Source organism: Magallana gigas, chromosome 7, assembly GCF_963853765.1.
Source record: "Magallana gigas chromosome 7, xbMagGiga1.1, whole genome shotgun sequence".
NCBI classification, from domain to species: domain Eukaryota; kingdom Metazoa; phylum Mollusca; class Bivalvia; order Ostreida; family Ostreidae; genus Magallana; species Magallana gigas.
Genome location: NC_088859.1, coordinates 7,135,183 through 7,154,658, shown reverse-complemented (window position 1 = coordinate 7,154,658; position 19,476 = coordinate 7,135,183). Strand labels below are relative to the sequence as shown.

At 33.0% G+C, this 19,476-nt stretch overlaps 2 protein-coding genes across 2 annotated transcripts; one reads left to right on the top strand and one right to left on the bottom strand.

Moving 5' to 3' along the window:
• Nucleotides 1-2,508: 2,508 nt before the first annotated feature.
• Nucleotides 2,509-3,672, bottom strand: LOC136270356 (uncharacterized). Its single transcript, XM_066067808.1, has one exon. The coding sequence runs from the start codon at nt 3,670-3,672 to the stop codon at nt 2,509-2,511; it is 1,164 nt and encodes a 387-aa protein (XP_065923880.1).
• Nucleotides 3,673-12,823: 9,151 nt separating this feature from the next.
• On the top strand, nt 12,824-19,055 carry LOC105322552 (alpha-L-fucosidase). Its single transcript, XM_011421322.4, has 8 exons — nt 12,824-13,222; nt 13,833-13,939; nt 14,530-14,660; nt 15,215-15,348; nt 15,561-15,658; nt 16,349-16,481; nt 17,080-17,253; nt 17,680-19,055. Exons 1-8 carry the CDS (start codon nt 12,879-12,881, stop codon nt 17,930-17,932), a joined length of 1,374 nt encoding a protein of 457 aa, XP_011419624.3. The 5' UTR covers nt 12,824-12,878; the 3' UTR covers nt 17,933-19,055.
• The last annotated feature ends 421 nt before the right edge of the window (nt 19,056-19,476 follow it).

Below are 19,476 nucleotides of genomic sequence, written 5' to 3'. Positions count from 1 at the left end.
TGGAAACCAAAATTTCAAAACTGGATCGTTGTATTGGGCGGTAGTGATGTCTATTTCTTCATCAATTTCTGGCTGAATCAAATCTTCTTTTATAGATTCACAATCTATGGCAAGACATTCTGCGTAAGGTGACACATTAATGGCATTGCAAATGGATTGGATTGCTTCTCTTGAGATGTTGCAAGTTTTTTCATGGTTTTGGTTTGTCAGTCCAGGTAAACGGCTTAAGCTATCTGCATCATTGTTAGATTTTCCTGGTCGATAAATAATATCAAAGTTAAATGATGCTAAATTTGCTATCCATCGTTGGCTTGTTGCATCAAGATGTGCTGTTGATAGAACATAAGTTAGAGGATTATTGTCTGTATAAACTTTAAAGGTTTGTCCATAGAGATAGTCTTTGAATTTTTCACAAATGCTCCATTTTAAGGCTAGAAATTCCAGTTTATGTACAGGGTAGCGTTTTTCAGATTTGCTTAAACCTCGACTTGCATAAGCTATTACTCTCTTTGTGTTGTCTTGTAGCTGATAGAGAACTGCGCCAAGTCCTAACAAAGAGGCGTCTGTATGAAGTTCAAATGGTTCATTGTAATTTGGAAATCCTAATATTGGTGGTGATGATAAATGTCTTTTGAGTTGTTGAAATGATTTCTCTTGATCTCCTCCCCATTCCCAAGATGGCGGTGCTTTGGAATTCTTTCGGCTCTTCTGTGAAGTGGGTGGCATCAACTGATTTAATGGTTTCGCAATCTTTGTGAAGTCTTTGATGAAACGTCGATAATAACCAACGAATCCAACAAACTGTCTTACTTCATCTGGTTTGGTTGGTCTAGGCCAATTCACAACTTTTTCAATCTTGTCTGGATCTGGTTCGATTCCATTTTTAGAAACTACGTGACCTACGTATTTCACTTTATCCATGAAAAATTGACATTTTTTAGGTGAAAGTTTTAAATTGTTCTCTCTGATACATTGGAATATGCTTTGCAGTCTTTTAACGTGTTCTTCAAAAGTTTTTGAAAATACTATAAGATCATCAAGGTAGATGAAACAAATGTTCAGATTTAGATCTCCATGAGTTTTCCATGAGTCGTTGATACGTTGCGGGGGCGTTAGCTAAACCAAATGGCATGCGATTATACTCGAAAAATCCCAAAGGTCCTACTGTGAATGCTGTTCTCTGTTTATGATCTTCAAACAATTCAACTTGATGATATCCGCTCTTCATATCGAGGACAGAAAAGTATGAGTTTCCACCAAGAGAGTCTAATATTTCTTCTATTCTAGGAAGTGCATATGCATCTTTAATTGTTCTTGCGTTTAACTGTCTATAATCGACACACATGCGCAGATCACTGTTTTTCTTTCTACACAGTACGACGTTACTAGTCCATGGTGATTCTGATCTTCTTATGATTCCTGCTGTTAATAATTGCTGTAGATGGTCTCGAACTTCTTGGAACATTGATGGCGGAATTCTCCTGTGTCTTTGCTTGAAAGGAACTTCATCATTCATGTTTATCTTGTGTTGTACTCTGTTACTGTGACCAATGTCTGTATCACTAGTCGAGAAAATGTCTTTGTTTTGTTCCAATATTCTGTATCCATATTGCTGTTGATTTTGTGTCAGATTGGTTGATGAAATTTTCACTAAATTCATTACATCTTGATTTTCTGAATCTGTAGAGGTAGTTTGTGGTTGAACATCTTCAATAAGTACAGGATGTAGCTCACACAACAACGCTTTAGGCGGTATCTTGACAGTTCTTGTAGTGATGTTACTGATGTTGACTTCTACTTCATAGTTGTCTTTGTATCTGTATGACACTAAGGATGGAGAAATGTCAAGGTCATCTGGTATAACAGATCCACTAGTTTTCTGAAGTACTGCACAAACAGGTTGGTATGGTATCTGTCTATCTATGAATCCAGATATTGTCACTTCCTTGTTTGGTGGTATGATTATACTACAAGTCTCTGCTGATTTAACAATGCCTAGAATGTTTCTATTACGGTTAAGTTCTTTCTCTCGAAGAGCGACACATCTAAATGCTAAGTACCATGGTGTTTTCATTTGGGTATTTTGCAGAAATCTTTCGCCATTTTGTTGTTTCACACAGTTCATGATATTCTTAATAAAGTTTGTACCAATTATAGCTGGAACTTTCTTACTGTAATCAGTTGTCGGTACAACTAACATAAGACAGTCCTTCGTATTTGGTGAACTAATATCTTCAGTGCTGACAGTTACTTTGATGTATCCTAAGTATGGCATGTTCTCTCCGTCTGCACATTTGATTTTAATAATATCGTCCAACGAATGGAGTGGAACATCTTGTAGGTAAGAATTGTAAAAGTCAGTGTTGATGGTACACACTGTAGCTCCAGTGTCAAGTAAAGCTGCGGTATCTACACCATTGATGTTAACGTGTATAATATTCTGTTCTCCCATCAGTCCTGGTATTTGTTGTTGTAATTCAGTGAGGCTCTGTATTGGTTGACCGTGGCCTAGCGTCTGCCTCTCGATGCTAGTCCTCTGTAGTTTAACGGTCTGCTGACATGGTCTGTTCTCACTCGACATCCATACTGAACGTGTCCTTCCTGTCCACATCTATAACATATGGGTAGTCCATTAGGTCCCAATGAACTTCGTCCAGGTCTTTGGTGTCTTGCTTGGAAGTAATTTCCTTGTTGACCTCCGAATGAACTTTGTTGTTGTTGTCCAAACTGTTGTTGTTGTATGGGTACTTGTGGACGAGGTGCAACTGGATGCTGAAAGCGTGCTCCATTGTTTCTAGGGAAGAAGTTTCTATGATATGGAGGCTGAGGTTGCTGTAGACGATCATCTTTCAGTTGTTGCACATCAGCTGTTAATTTGAGTAGCATCCCTTTGATGTCATCCATACCGGAAGCTTCATCTTCTTCGTGAGTTACACTCATAACGGTTGGTCCAGTTTTCTTTCCTTTGTTTACTTTTCTTCTCTCATGGTCCTGTTCAATTGCTCTTAGTTCTGATCTAAGTTCATCAAATGACAGAATTTTATCATGGATGTATCCAGATATATCCTTCAAGTCAGATCGAAGTCCATCCCAGAATGCATGACGTAACATATTGTCAACTTGAGAATGTCGAACTTCACCATGCATCACAGCTTTATTTATGATCTGTTCAAGTCTACATCCCCAGTCAGAAACACTTTCATTTTCCTCTTGTTGAGCACTATAGAATTGTCCAAGTATTCTTTGACAACTGTCAATAGTATCGTAGATGGAGTTCATTTTCTGAATGATGCTATCTATTGTTGCTCCTGGTCCGAGTCTCATGAGGATGTTGGCTGCTTCTCCTTTCACTGATCTCCGGATGGCTTGTAGAATCTGATCATGTCTGTATACTTTCTCGTTGAGTAAACATTGGATTTCGTAGCGCCATAGTTCGTAACTTGTTTCTCCTCTCGGCGATCCAGAAAATGTTGAAATCCTAGGAAAGTTCATATACTGTTTGGTTGTCTCATCTGTTTGTTCAGTTTTTATTTTCGCTGTTGCTCCAAGTTGCGACTTCTCCTCCAGCCATTTCTTGAGATCGTCTGGTGTATCGCATTTTGGTTTTAATTTCAAAGCTTCAAATGCTTCAATGATTTTCTTTCCTTCCTCCTCAGAAATTTTGTCTCCCATGCTGAATTTTCAGTTGGTACACAATTCACAATATTTAAATGCAAATCACAAATATCTGCTTTTTCACTAAATTTCACAGTTATATCACTTGAATTTCAGCGTCTCCTTGAAAATCACAGCATAGTGTTCACAGTTCACTCAAATGAATGATTCAAGTAAATGTTAATAGTCATATAGTATTCATTTGAAGATTATCTGCCCTTGATGCATGTGCTTTACATGCATAACATGAGTGGATGAAAGGGAGAATGAATGGGTGAGTGTGTAAATGAAAAATGTTGACCTAATGATCAAAATGTTTGAAAAAATAATTAATCAGGTTTAAACCAAAGAAAAAAAATGATGTAGGACTCAAATGCAAAATGTATATCTAAATTCAAAATGCAACTGTCAAAAATGAATGCAGTCAGAGGCAGAAAAAAAAATTTTAAATGTCAAAAATAAATTGTCAATGGAAAAAAAATGGAAAAATTTATCAAATTAATGAAAAATGTCTTACTTTTAGATTGCTACATTAAGGCTAATTCAAAAAATTTAATCACAAATTGATTTCAAAAAAATTTTCAAAAATGAATAATGAATTGCTCTGTATAAAGGGCAATAACTCTACATAACAAAATAAATTGCAAGTATTTATAGCAATGAAAAATGAATGATGATTTTAAAACTGATGATGATTGGCAGAATTCAAATATTGAAAATAAATACTATCTACATAGAAACATGAAATACCAAAAGTCTATATTTGATAATAATCAAATAGATCTAGTCTAAGAGATCAATCAATGCTCAATGCAATGTCAATAATTAAATGAAAAGTTACTACAGACACCCAGACAGACAGTTAAACAGTCATCAAAGCAAGAATCACTTTCTTAATGTTCTAGTCACTCACATGATCAAAAAGGCTGCACTGTCTGCTGTCTGTTATCTCAAGGTGTTGAATGGCTCGATCCGGAGTCTGGAATCTGGAACAGGTCAGGATTCAAGAGTCACAAAACATGAGTCCAGTGTTCAATCTGTATAGACCTCGGCTTTCCACCATAAGAATCTGTAGACATCAGTCAGCTTCATGTGTGGTCCCCATCTCCTTGGTATCCGAATGCAACGTGGGCGCCAAATGTGATAGTGGGTTGTCCCAAGAAATAAACAAATCCACTTTAAGGGTTCTTCATCATTTATTCGGATAAAGGATTTAAACCCTGTAATATAATTCATAGATATCAGCATAAAAAGGATCAATGTTTACATAAGTTTCAGCATAAAAATATACAACCATATTCAAATACATATTCATGAAATACATTAATGCTCAGAGTTCACTAATCAAACTATTTGTAAAGAAGGATAACTCTGATCATAATTTCAGTGTCAAGAAGAGTTACTGCCCTTGAACACAATTTACAAAAATATAGAAATATGCTCTACATCTTTATCAATATCAATATTTAATTAAATAAAAACATATACTTTCAATGTAACTCCTTTGTAGATTACATTTTATCAAGATACATAAAATAAATATAAAAATATAACTTTGCAACGATCACCTGTTTATGGAACAAGGTTTCATGCACAATCCTGATTACTCTGAGAATGGTACTCTTTAACTACAAGTATTAAATATGGTAACAATAACTAACCTTTCACATATATTAGAAATGAGATACTATAGCTTAGATATCAGAACTATGAATTACTGGGATAATTTATAAAATACATTCTTTCATAAATAAGGTATTATAACCTCAAACAAGTAGAATTAGCCAAATGTACCAATTAATAGAAAATATCATTATCATCTATTAAATTATTTATTAAAGTTCAAGAATACCAAAAAATAGAACACTTACTATAAATGACTGCTTCAAATATGTTAATGAAATAAATAAATAAGTGAAATCGTCTCTTGAAGAAATTAGGTCTTACTCCTAGGAATACTAGCCTTGGTCTGTCACAAAGGCTACTCAGTTAAAGCGGGAAAAAATCATAAAAACATACTATTGGCTAAGTAAACCACCTGATCTTGTCCACATGTATGTAAGTGACCATACAGGTGAAATGACTTAAGGCTATAAAATATTAGAAACCACTAGAAAAGGTAATTAAGTAATGATTACTTGATAGATGCATAAAAGACAGGGAGTTATAGGGATATTAGTCTGTTTCTAAATATATACATGTAAAATATGGAATGTAGGATGATGATGATGAAATATGAATAATATGCATGAATGTAATTATCATAAAATGCACCCTATTACATAAATACCGTTAGTTATAATACCGGCTGATTTAGCGTAGCGGTAACGCGTTGGGCCTCAAGCTTGAATGATTTTAGCGTCGTGAGTTCGAATCCCGCTGTCGGCGCTTGAAAGATTTTCGTTGAAAATATTTGCCGTGCTCTATTTCGGCATAGTATGCTTTCGCTATATAAATCCTTTGATACTATGTGAAAATAGATGAGTATTGAATGTATAGTGACAAACTGACAGAAGGCATAATAATGTTTTATATGATATATGTTGTAAATATGATAGGATGCAATATTTAATTTTATATTATTGTATTGATTAACATATGAACATATGCTTATCATACAATTTTTTAACAGATGATATACGATATTGTGTCAAAACAGAATCCATGAATATCCAAGATCATTAAGTATGATTTTCATTTAATATGATAAAGGTGGTCTCATAAGGTGAAGTCTCATAAGGGTAATGTCTCGTCTCGGTGAGCTTTGTAATCTGTGATTACCTATATGGGTTTTTTTAGAAATAAAAAAGTTTATTATTTTGCAAGTGAGGGGAGCTGGATGGTTAACCATCATATCTACCTTAAAATATAAGATATGATTTGTTATCTACGTATTCACTATTATTTAGTCAAGAAAAAAATCTGTATACATGTATTTTACATGTAAATTTCGGTATTTTCCTATATTTATAAAGAGCTCTTCTTCAAAAGGAGATCCATTCCCTCTAAAAATGGCCAGGAATATCGAGTCCTTTTAATATGAAAGCAAGCTTGTATAAAGAGTAGATATGCCACTATTTAGGAAAAGGGGAGAATTTAGCATTTAAAAATTGTGTAGGGGTGGGTTGAATAATGGACCCACCAACCTCCTATTTAGAATGGGATCGATTTTTACGTGCAGAGATACGTATCTAGAAATTTCTTGGTAACCAAGAAGTAACATGACTTGTAAAGTGCATGTATATAAGAAAGCAAGCTAAAGTATTTAGATCCATGCTATCAATTGACTTCGTATGAAGTTGTTTAGGTGAGCCATGTGGCCTAATGGGTTCCTATGCATCGAATATTTAGATGAGCTAGTTCTTAGAGTTCTAAATGCTCAAGATTTTCTAGTGGGTTTTTTTAAATTCTTAATTCTTTAAAATTCAATGCAGATTGGGCTGAGATATATGTTTATTTAAGTTTGGTTAGAAATGTAGTTTCCATTGTATGTTTTATGAAACTGTTTCTTAGAATTACAAATTTCTTTACATGTATAATGCAATTCTTTTGATCATCAGTTGAAATCAGGCGGAGTGGAGTGCTATAAGGAAAACTGGAGAGGTTGTGAACATAGGAAAAGCGATATCTATACGATACATTATCGTCGGTATCGACGCCAAGGCAAAACAGCAGTAGTGTATAATGACGTATAAATTATGGTATTTCACGATTATTAAAATAATATATAAAGAAATGCCAAGTACAAAATGAGAGATGGCTTTAAAATAGCTTCAGCTGGGTGCATATGCAAAACGATATCGACGATAATGACGTAAAGAATGGAAAACTCAATTGTGAAATGTCTAATTAGACATTAAAATATGCGAAATCAAAGTCTTCATAATTATGGTGTTAAACGATGGTGAAATGTATAAAATGCTCAACACAGATAAAAACAGATATGCATTTGACCTCAAAGTTTGATATCAAAGTTAGTGAATCGTCGATATGAACGACATATATCAATACTATACATGTAGTACACATTGTCTTGGATATCTCAAATTAAGAAATTATGCTGCATCCCTTTTTCTTTAGCAAATACGTAGCACTGAAAGAAAAGTTTCTCGGTGTGAGATGATATACAATAAAGTAAATACTATAGTATCGTTATTATCGGAGAAAATTTTGTAGTTCTTTAGTGCATATATGGTATTAATTGTAAATGTTGTAAGGAAACATTAAGATGATAATTTTTTAATTCCCTGTATTGGTAATATACTCAATTCTCTGACCTAATTTATGGGTTGTTCGGAAATTATTGAGACATTTTCTCTTATTCTTTTTGGAAAAAAGATAAACCCTTGAAATTTCACCAAAACGTAAATCAGGATAGAGTTTATCAATATGAAAAGTTTCTTGTCCATGGCATGATTAGATCATTCCTGGTTAGCGGATCAACTTGCCTTCGTCTGGTGACCCGGTGTAACGAAGAATATTGACCCGGGTTGAAAATTGACCCGGGGGTCATTTTTCAACGTTGAATATTGACCCGGGGGGTCATTTTCCAACGTTGAAAATTGAGACCAAAATCGTGAAATTTATACCCGGGGTCATTTTTCAACGTTATGAGAAAGATTTTTCTAAACTCTGATGACCACGACACGTTGAAAATTGATCCTGTTGAGAATTGACCCCAACATCAGAGTTTTGATCTGAACTGTAACTTACTCTACACGGTTTAAAAGTACAATCTTGCACATATTGGAAAGTTTCATTTAAAAAAAATTCATACACTCCGATACGTATGCGGACGTGGCTGATTTCTTTTTAGGTTGATATGTCCGATTAATCATTTAATTGTGAGACTGAAAATATGATATCCATTTATTATTATAATACTATGTAAATAAAGCTAAGAAGATGACCATTTGCTTCGGAATGAAACAGGCGAGTCGACGTCGGGCAAGAATACTTTTTGACATTCTCTGCAAGTGTAGTGATTTTTTGTAACGTATTATTGTAGAATCATTAAATATGACTTCACAAATATTTACATTTATTACACTACCTAAAGTTTATCAAATTATTGTTTTAATATACTTTTAGACATTTTATAAACCAAATTTTGAAAGAAAAAAAATGAATCGATACTTTAAAGTAGATACATCATGATTATTAAAATGATATTTGAATATATGCTTACATGTACAACAACATACAAATGATACTTAGTAATGAATGTATTCATGCACATGTAGTCATTGAATCAAACATGTTTAAATTTAAGATGAACAATATCAAATTGTGAATTTGACATTAAATTTGTTTTACATTCCATCAGTACAAGTATAACAATTTGTTTTATAACTGGTCATATTTTTTTAGTTTTGTAATCAATTAAAAAAACTTATTAATTTTTTTATTTTTAAATAATAATGTATTTCATATTGTGCCCTGGCAGAAATTTTTTTTTTACCTACGTACCTACCTACCCAACTCCGAAATTTAGGGTCGGGTTAGGGGAAACACAGATATTTTTAATGATGGCCTTATCGCTACTTTTCAGGCAATTCATATACATCATAAACACATTTACATATGTGTTTATTTTTTTTTTACGACTTAACAATAATTTTCCATAAACTTGCCAGATTAACTTTATTGAAGCGCCAATTTTCTGTATATGCAGAATCATAGTTCTTTTTGCAAAAGCAATTTATTTCTATTATTTTGAGTTTTTAATTCCATTATTTACCTTTAAATTAGAAACACGGGCAACTGACGTAATATATTTTCTTAAAATTAAAAACATATACCGTCTACAGCAAAAATGTTAAATAATTTTAAAAAGTAGGTTTGCATCTATATAATACAGTCGGAGGATGGTTGATCTAATTATATAAATGGTATATATGTAAAGGCATGCAAAAGTTGAATATATTAAGATTACGCAAGAATACAATTGATAGATAAACACTTGTTAAAATTCGGCTTTTATCAGACCTAGATTGGAATGTGGTGATGTTGTGTTGAGCAGCTGTATCAAAAAACTCCGAATTGCTTAAACATGTACAAATTAAAGCAACCAGGACAGTGACAGGGATCAGATTTAATTCTTCTAAAATCATTTTATATAGTGAGCTTAATTTGGAAACCTTACAATCTCGAAGAGATAAACATTATAAGCTAATTTAAAAATTCTACACGATTATAAATGGTTTAGCACCACAAGATATGTTAGATTTAATTCAATCATATTTTCCAACTGAACATGCAAATAATCTTTGGTCGAATTAGCTTTAAGCTCACCTGAGCTGAAAGCTCAAGTGAGTTATTCTGATCACATTTAGTCCGGCGACCGCCCGTCCGTCTGTCTGTCTTTCTGTAAACTTTTTTACATTTTAATCCCCGGAACAACTGGGCCAATAACAGAATGAGGGTTAACATAGGCTTATCTGTTATCCAATCCATTCAATAATTTGAACATTCCGTTCAATAAAACACGTTTAAGTTAACAATGTAGGTGCCTGTGATAGGAAGGTCAACCATCTACTCCAACGCTGTTGTATAATCTTGTACAAAGTATTTCTATTCCAAAAGTGTAATTTACCTATTTATGGACGAAAACAATCCCTGTTAGTAAATTTATTTCAAATATTTGTGATCAAAGCAATTTAGAAACAATTAAAGCCAAATTATTTTATTGTCATCCTGTACAAAAATTAGGTTGCTAACTTGCTACAGATTCCATGAAGTAGAATTGTTTATGCCTAGAAAAATTAGCGATTTGATGATATTTAGTTACATCAGAAGTTATCCTATAACGGAACAAATAAAACACCACTAAAAAATATCGGTTTCCAAGATATATAGTTACTACAGCATTGTTCACGAAAGAGTACATGTTAGCGTATCATCATTTTGTAAACTGTTATTGGCTGGATGGGTGTGAATACAAAATTTTAACAAACTGAGTGGGTGCAAACACAAAAATATCAACATGATATACTGTTAATTTTGTATTTTCATCCACTCAGAAAATATACAATGAGCAATATCAAAGTTTCAATTTATTGGGTGAATGTAAAACCAAAATTAAACAATATGACGTATTGTAATTTTTAAATTATTTATATGTGTACACTTCTCCAGTGATTTAAAAAAAAGAGTTTTTTTCTGAATTGAATAGTTTAACGTGTAACCATGTATACAAATATTTTTTTAAAAACATACTTTTTTAAATATATAGATATCACACACAACATCAAGTATATGCGAAAAGTTTAATATGAATAAAATAGTTATTTTTAAAAATATTTGAAGGAATTAATTGTAAATTCAAAACATAATCATTTAAGTCTCATTTTTAACACCCCCCCCCCCCCCTCCGTTGAATGATGTAAACAGGTATATCTACAGAATAAATATGTAAAAATTGATACTTTTTAATTAGATAAACTCAAGTTATAAACATTGGTTCGTTCATTTGTGCTTCTTTGCTGTTGAATTTTGAACCGGTTTCATGATCAAAATTCCACGTTGCGGGTCAATTTTCAACGGATTAGGGTCTTTATTCAACAACTTTGGTCTCAATATTCAACGTGGAAAAATGAACCCCGGGTCAATTTTCAACCCGGGTCAAAATTCTTCGTTACACCGGCGCAACTGCAAACTTTTCGCAGCGTCATTTTAATGCTTCTCATTGTTCCTGTGTTTTAAACACCTTACAAACTACCCTCGTAAGTTAAAGAAAATATTTATACAATCAATTATTATTTATTTGGTCCAACGCAGTTTAATTTTGTTTTACATCGTGAGCGGATATTTTACTGAAAATCATGTGAAGTCGTCCACAATCCTTTTAGCAACTTATATATTTTGTTAGAATAGCTAACGTTACTTCCCTTAAGTTATAGTTCCCTTTCACTTACCAATAATTAAAGCTGCTTGGTCCGATTTTATATCAAATTTTATGCACGCTTTTAAACGATGGCTATGCTTAGTATATGTATAATAATAGACATTGCAGTAGTTATACCCGTCAATTATGCCAAATTTCAATGAAGAAAAATACGTACAAAATTTGCTAACAAAACAAACGACGTTAAAAGGTACCGCGTTATTTCGCCTCATGTTAAATTTAACCCCTGACGACGAGACGGGTATGGTTGTATTACCAATTTGACATCGCTTTAAATAAAGGTCGATTCGGAAATGATCAGACAAATTACAAATAAACATGTGTACCTTTTGTTCGCTAATATTTCCAAAGTCTGCTTTCTTTACAATCGATGCATAGCATGCGGGTTGAATAACCCCAATCATTCGGGGGACGAAACCAAGCGGTTTCCTTTTCTAAACATTCCCGTGATGCATTTTGGTTTGTTTTTTCGTTTGCCCAAAGAGAAATTATTTTTATTTACTTTGAATATTTCTAACTTTGAAAGGAGACTGATTCTGCTGGTGTAAATAGGAGAAAGTCCATAACTTTCAAGGATAGATGATTTGTATGAAAAAAAATTTGATACTGTAATTACAAAAAAATCGGACCAAGCAGCTTTAACTGCACTTTTTTTTATTGCATTTTTATTCTCATAAATTTTGGATGGTTTATTATTTTTTTTGTTAATAAAAGATTGATTTTGATTACACAGATTTGCTGAATAGATTTGAATCGGAACAAAATAAGACAGAGAATAATTTGAAACAGGCGCGGGCCGTTGAAGTTATTGTAAATATATTGTATTGCTTTTAATCTAATAAAGTTATTGATGATTAAAAGTGTAACATATGTTTTGGGACACCCTGTATGTGCATGTATAAAAAAGTATAGCCTATACAAGCAGCAGCTAGAGACATACATAACATTATGTTTCTGGATGCACATATATTTACAACAACTTCAAGTGTCCGTGGAAACAGGTACTATAGTGTTGGATGGTAATTTTTTTTCCAAATAATTATAAAAATACCCCCCTCTCTCTCTCTCTCCCTCTCTCTCTCTTTACAAGGGTGTTTTTAATGCATTTGCGGCGTACGCGCCAGGGTCAATGTACATGATTGAGCATTAATTGATAAAAAAAAATTATATTTTATTATCGGTGCACAAGGATCTAGGAAGTGTTCTAAGGGTCGTTGACATAATCATGGCGATGGCACAGTCACTGCAGAAGCTTACTTTCGTTTTACCACAAGTCCCGTAACTCCGTATTGTATTGTATAACATAAATCTTGTGACAATGAAGGAAGATGCTAAGCTGGTCTTCATTTTTGCTTCAATTTGTTTGGCATTATCAGTGAAATATGAACCAAACTGGAAATCAATAGATTCTAGGCCACTGCCCGACTGGTATGACAAGTCCAAAATAGGAATCTTTCTTCACTGGGGTGTTTTTTCTGTACCAGCTTTCGAAAACGCTTGGTTTTGGTATGAATGGAAAACTGCAAAAGACCCCGCCGTGCTGAAGTTTATGAAAGATAATTATCCTCCTGGCTTTACTTACGCAGATTTTGCTCCGCAATTCCACGCCACTTTCTATGATCCTGATAAATGGGCAGATGTCTTTGAGGCATCAGGAGCCAAGTAAGATTTCATCTCTCTCTCTCTCTCTCTCTCTCTCAGTACATCTTGTCAACATACATTCTTTTGTAACATGGTTTGTTATTTACAGAATATGTTTAATATGTGGTTAGCATTAGCAAAGCATTCACTCGATCTGTAATGGAATTTACTGGCCACATATGAACCGTACTAGGAGAGCTACAATTTTTACAAACTATGCATCAAATATATCTTACCAACTGCCTTTAATTGTTCAGCTGTTGTTTGGATGTCATTGACATTTAAATAAAATAAAACAAATAATTTTTAAGTTTTTGCATTGCTCTTAAAATGAAGTCATAATACTCAAATTAAGGGAAATGTCCCTTGTAATGACCGTGTACATGGAATATACCTAAGTGGTCTCAAGTGACTATACTGTTATTGTTCAGATCAATAACTTAAGAATTAGGTTCAATGGTCCTGGCCATTTTTATACAATCGTAAACTTCTTGAGAAGAAGAGATCTATATATAAAGATATAGGAAAACATTAAAAAAGCTGAGATATTTGGAGTTTTTCTTTATTAAAGGAGGTAAGATATTGGTTTATGCTTATTTACCGTACTATTGACATGTTATTTTATGCGTAGATATGTAGTATTGGTAACCAAGCACCATGAGGGCTTCACTCTCTGGCCCTCTGCTGCCTCCTGGAACTGGAATGCCTATGATGTCGGACCACACAGAGACCTTGTCGGTAGGTTCCATACTGATAGTTATTAAACATGTTACAGGCATTTCACGAACAAAAGTACTTATTAAGTTTGTTAATGACTTTCTATGAAAATTTGTTGGGTTGGTTATGGTAAAGTCCACAGAAGGCAAAATGAAGTGATACTTATCGGGGAAGGTGAAGTGATACTTATCGGGGGAGGTGAAGTGATACTTATCAACCGGACACATGGACAGTCAGTAACAAACATCTACAGGATCTAGAGGGCAATCACATGGCCAGTTTTATCCGTTGGCAGAGCTACATTATAGAACAAGACAAAACAAATTTTTACTGTAGAAAACGACTTGATCTTTCAAAGAATGCTTACCCACTAATCTTCAGTATAGCTGGGCTAAAAAAAACTTTTTAAAAAGGGAGAATCATCACTGTTAGCTAGAGAGACCTAACTTAGGGTACACATACAACAACTTGACGTCTAAAAACTCTTTCAGCTGGCTTCATCACATCGTCACAAGACACAGGCTTTGTGTCAATTCTATTTCAAAAACCCATGGCTTGCGGCGATGGCTTCATCAGTTGGCATTTTTTTAAATAATTATCTTTTACAAAAGGTCCCCTTGCTGATTCCATAAGAAACAGGACAGACATCCACTTTGGAGTGTACCATTCTCTGTTTGAGTTCTACAACCCGCTGTATCTCCAGGATGTGGCCAACAATTACACCACACAGAACTATGTCAGGGTAAGAGTCAAAAGACCTTTGATCAATTTACTCTATCATGGGTAAGAAAAAGACATCAACTGAAAGGATGTCTCTTCAAAAAATATCATGGGAAGAAGGTATTCATGTTGCAGTGATTTTTTAAGTATTTTTTAAGTATTTTACCCTCGAATTCCCTAATATCTCGAGTTTTTTTTTAAACAGTCCCATCTAGTTCGGAATAATGTTGATTGACTGTATTTCCATTTTAAGAGCAGTAAATATTAACATATCAACAACAAAAAATTACAGTATACTGTGTATTTATCAACATTCTTCAAAAACCAGTTATTATAGATCGTTGTCGAGTTGATTCCCAGAACTCAATGTTTATTGAAGCGCAATTTCTAATAACACATACCAGTAGTATTGATTGGATGTCATTGTCCACAAATTTATGTATCCTTAAAACTGATTTTCATTAAATGCACAAAAATTAATTCCCAAAAATGTTTTCAAAAGTACAGTACTCTGTATAGAACTTTGAAATTTATAAGGAAATAATTTTTTGTTTAATTTGAACTTGTTTTCTTTAGAACAAGGCTCTACCAGAGCTGTATGAACTGGTCAACAGATACAAGCCTGATGTCGTGTGGTCTGATGGAGACTGGAATGAAGACAGTACCTACTGGAATGCCACTGAGTTTCTGGCCTGGCTGTATAATGAAAGGTAATTATATATACCCTCTAATTATACAGGTAAAAGGTCATGGTAATATGCATATGATTATGCTGGCTAAACTATCACAGGTATTATAATAATACTGTAATAGTTATTGGAATATTTCATATTTAATTTGCCACTTTGGATTGCATTTTGGAGGCATATTTTGATGCTGTTATTTTAAAAATAACTGATGGCTTTCCACCATTTCATTTCAGTCCCGTGAAGGATACAGTGGTTGTGAATGACAGGTGGGGTAAGGATGCCAGATGTCACCATGGAGGATTCTGGAACTGTAATGACAGGTATATGCCAGGTAAGAACATCTACGAAAATCTGTTTACACCTGCATATTAAGTATAGCCAAGAACTTGTTTGTTATCATGGCCAGACATATTTTTGCTGTGGCTAGAAACATAACAATGAAAAGAAGAAAAAAACCCAGAACAAAACAAGTTATTTTTAACTTATGGTTTTACAATATATCATGTTCTTATTCAAAACAAAATGATATTTTTCAAAATACTGTAGATTCTTTATTTTATTTGTGTATTTTTAATGTAGCCATTCTGTTATTTGATATCAAATTTGGAGAAATAGCCGAACTTTTGTTTTAATTTCGTAGAGTTATAATTGTCATAATTGTAAGAAAAATAACAGTGAAATTTTAAAACCACTGAGGCGTGCTTCTCATGATTTTATTGAAAAAGTGGTTATTTACGCTGCTTGTAAAGTACACATTTTTTAGAGTCAAACAATACGCATGGGTATTAAATACGTGGATGTGTCATTTACCACACAAAAGTTTTGGTTTTTTTACCATATGCGCCGGGGTATTTTACACAGTTTTAAGCTTACAGCGTAACTAAAAATGTCAATTTCCCCCACGCGTAAATAACGACTTTTACAGTATGTGGAAACTAATTCTTTGTGTAAAATACATGTAATGATGCTTCAGTATTCCCCTTTTATTCCTGTAAAAATTTAAATATGCTCTTATACACAGGAAAGATAATAAAACATAAATGGGAGAACTGTATGACAGTAGACAAGAGAGCATGGACCCACAGGAGAAAGATCCAGATTGAAGATGTGATGTCCATTGAAGAATTGTTGGCCAAAATAGCAGAAACTGTGAGGTAGTACATGTATTAAGTGCATGGTCTGCGGATATAGATCACTGGGAAAATTTATGTATTCTCTCTTTGTTAATTAGAGAATTAACATATCAAATTATGAAATTAATGTGTATTAAATACTGCATTACGATTACTAGTATAGAGATAAAAGATGAATTTTTATTTTTATTCTACCTGTAATCATTTAGATTTGTAAAATTTGTATTTGCACATTTTTATTTGCACATTTTTAACACTCTTACTGTAACTTTACTATAAATACATGCACATTAGAATCATTACGGTATACTGCTAATAATAGTATTGTTACCTGTACTTTTGTGTTGCCCTTCATTCCAATATTTAATTCCTTTTAACATAAACTGTTTACATGCCTTCATAAGCGATATAGAATTTGAATTGCTTTACAAAACAAGAAGATTTATTATGTAAAACAAAAGAATAATAAAGATTTATCATTTTTACCACTTTTAAATGCTAATAAATGATTTTTTTAAAGTTCTTCCAATATCATGTATTATGACATGCTTTATTCTCTTATTCTGTCATATATAAACATCACTCTATTTATTTACCTTTTTTTTTTATTTGTTCAAAGTAAAGGAGGTAACATCCTGATCAATGTGGGTCCCACGGCTGACGGAGTTATCATCCCTGTTTTTGAGGAGCGGCTCAAACAAATGGGTCAATGGCTCAAGGTCAATGGAGAAGCCATCTATGAGACGCAGCCCTGGTCCCAACACACAGATAATATAACTTTCCAAGGAGTATGGTATGTATAAAAGATCAATTATGATGCCTTTATTTGAGATTCTGATATAGAACATTAAAATATTTCAAGACTTTATTAGTGTAAAGATAAGCATAAGGGATTAGAGATTTATATGTACCTCCATGAGAAAAAGTGATTTTCATTTTCCACCACTTATATTTATATTTTATGATTTAATGTGTTCAATGATTCTGACATGTACAGTAAAAGTGTAAACCTTTGATGATGCCAATTAGAATATTAATATTTAAACCTTAAAATTATCAGTAAAAAATATCATTATCCATGTAGTGTAATAATTTCATGGTTTTATGGGCACTGAGGAAATGAATTTTAAAGTTTTACCTACCTATAGCACAAAAAAGTACTGGTAAGTGACATTGTTGTGCTTTCATGACAACTATATTTTTGGTGTTTATATTGTAGGTACACCATCAGGCCACAAGAAAAGGCTGTCTATGCCATCCTAACATTTTGGCCGGAGAACAACCAGATCATCCTAGGGGCACCTGTCACAACCACTAAAACCAGAATCTCTATGATAGGGGTCGAAACTCCTCTGAAATGGTCCCTCTACAGGAACAAAATCTTGATCATCGAACTACCAATCTTACCTGTGAATAAGATGCCTTGTCAGTGGGCATGGGTCATCAAAATGGAAAACCTCAAAAATTATTGACATTAATATATAAACCTATTTTTGTAAAACAAGAAAGGTTTCTTTTTTTTGGGGGGGGGGGTTTCTAAAAATTCAAGGTTAAAGTATGCTTTGCTACCAAACATATTCCTATAATGTGTTTTTTTTTCAACATGTGCAGTACATTCCAAATTGTGATACTAGGTATGCTATGTGAATCTCACATGTTTTACCCCTCAGGTTTCTATCTGACTGTTTATTTGAGAAAGTCGGTCATGTGATCAAATCCTGTAGAAAATTGAATATATACCAACCAAGTTCATATTCTTTGTAACGTTGCTGTTTAATACATTTGAGAAAGGCAAATCGTTTAGAATCATTAATATAACAGTGTTTTTACGATTACAGTAAAGCAACGGTCACGTGATAAGCGCGAGCGGTAATCAATGTGAAGTAATTAAAAAGTTCACACAGAATTTAACATTTTCTCCATTCTATACGTTCATCTAAGGAAGCATATTTGCAACAGTAAATATTCTGAATTGTGATATTCTGTGTGAAGTCCCACATGCTTTTCCCATTAATTTCCTACATGTACATACAGAATTGTGATGTTCTGTGTGAAGTTTCTCTTGCCTTTTCCATTAATTTCTTACGTGTATATACTAAACTGTGATATTCTGTGTGAAGTCCCATATGCTTTTCCCATTAATTTCCTACATGTACATACAGAATTGTGATATTCTGTGTGAATCTTACATTCCTGTTCTAAACAAAATTTGTTCATTGAATAGCAATCGTTCTGCAATACGCATAATATTAAGTTATATACAATTCAATTTTTTATACATTATAAAGTCGTCATTGTTTCTATTAATATTTTTTTCTATAGATCTGATAAACATTTAATTCTTATTGTGTTCAGAGGATGATAAGAATTCTCTACATTTTCTTGTACCGGTACATATAAGTATTTTTAGGATTTTGTTGCTGTGTATACTATTGATTAGAATATGTACAACTATTAAGATAAATAAATAAAATTACCAATCAGACATACATGTAGTTGGTACGGTGTATTACTAATCTTTATGTTTTAAAATATCTGATTCATTAAAAATTTGCTGATTTTAGATGACTTTATATTGATCAATAGTGGATATACATCATATCGTCCAATTTAAGTAAAACAAACTTGTTTTAAAACTTTATATATTTGTATTTTGGCATTACAGGTTTTTATGTGATCATTAATCTTAAGCCACAGTCCGGAATCTGCATAGCTGTCTCCTGGTTTGTGATGTCTTTATAATAGTAAATTATGTTTCCTTTTATCCATGGTAGAATATCTAATATTGTATATCTATTATATATATGCCTTGCCTTTTAATTGAGTCACTGAATAGGAATCATTGAACATTCATGTCTTGCGTGTGTAGCACCAAATTTAGTGTTATTATAACCCATTCACCCCCAAAAATTCGATAAATAAAAAAACAATAAAGGAGGGGTGGGGTTAAATCCAGAGAAAAACAAAATACAAAAAACATTTTTAAAAAATCAACAATTAAAAAATGATATAATCT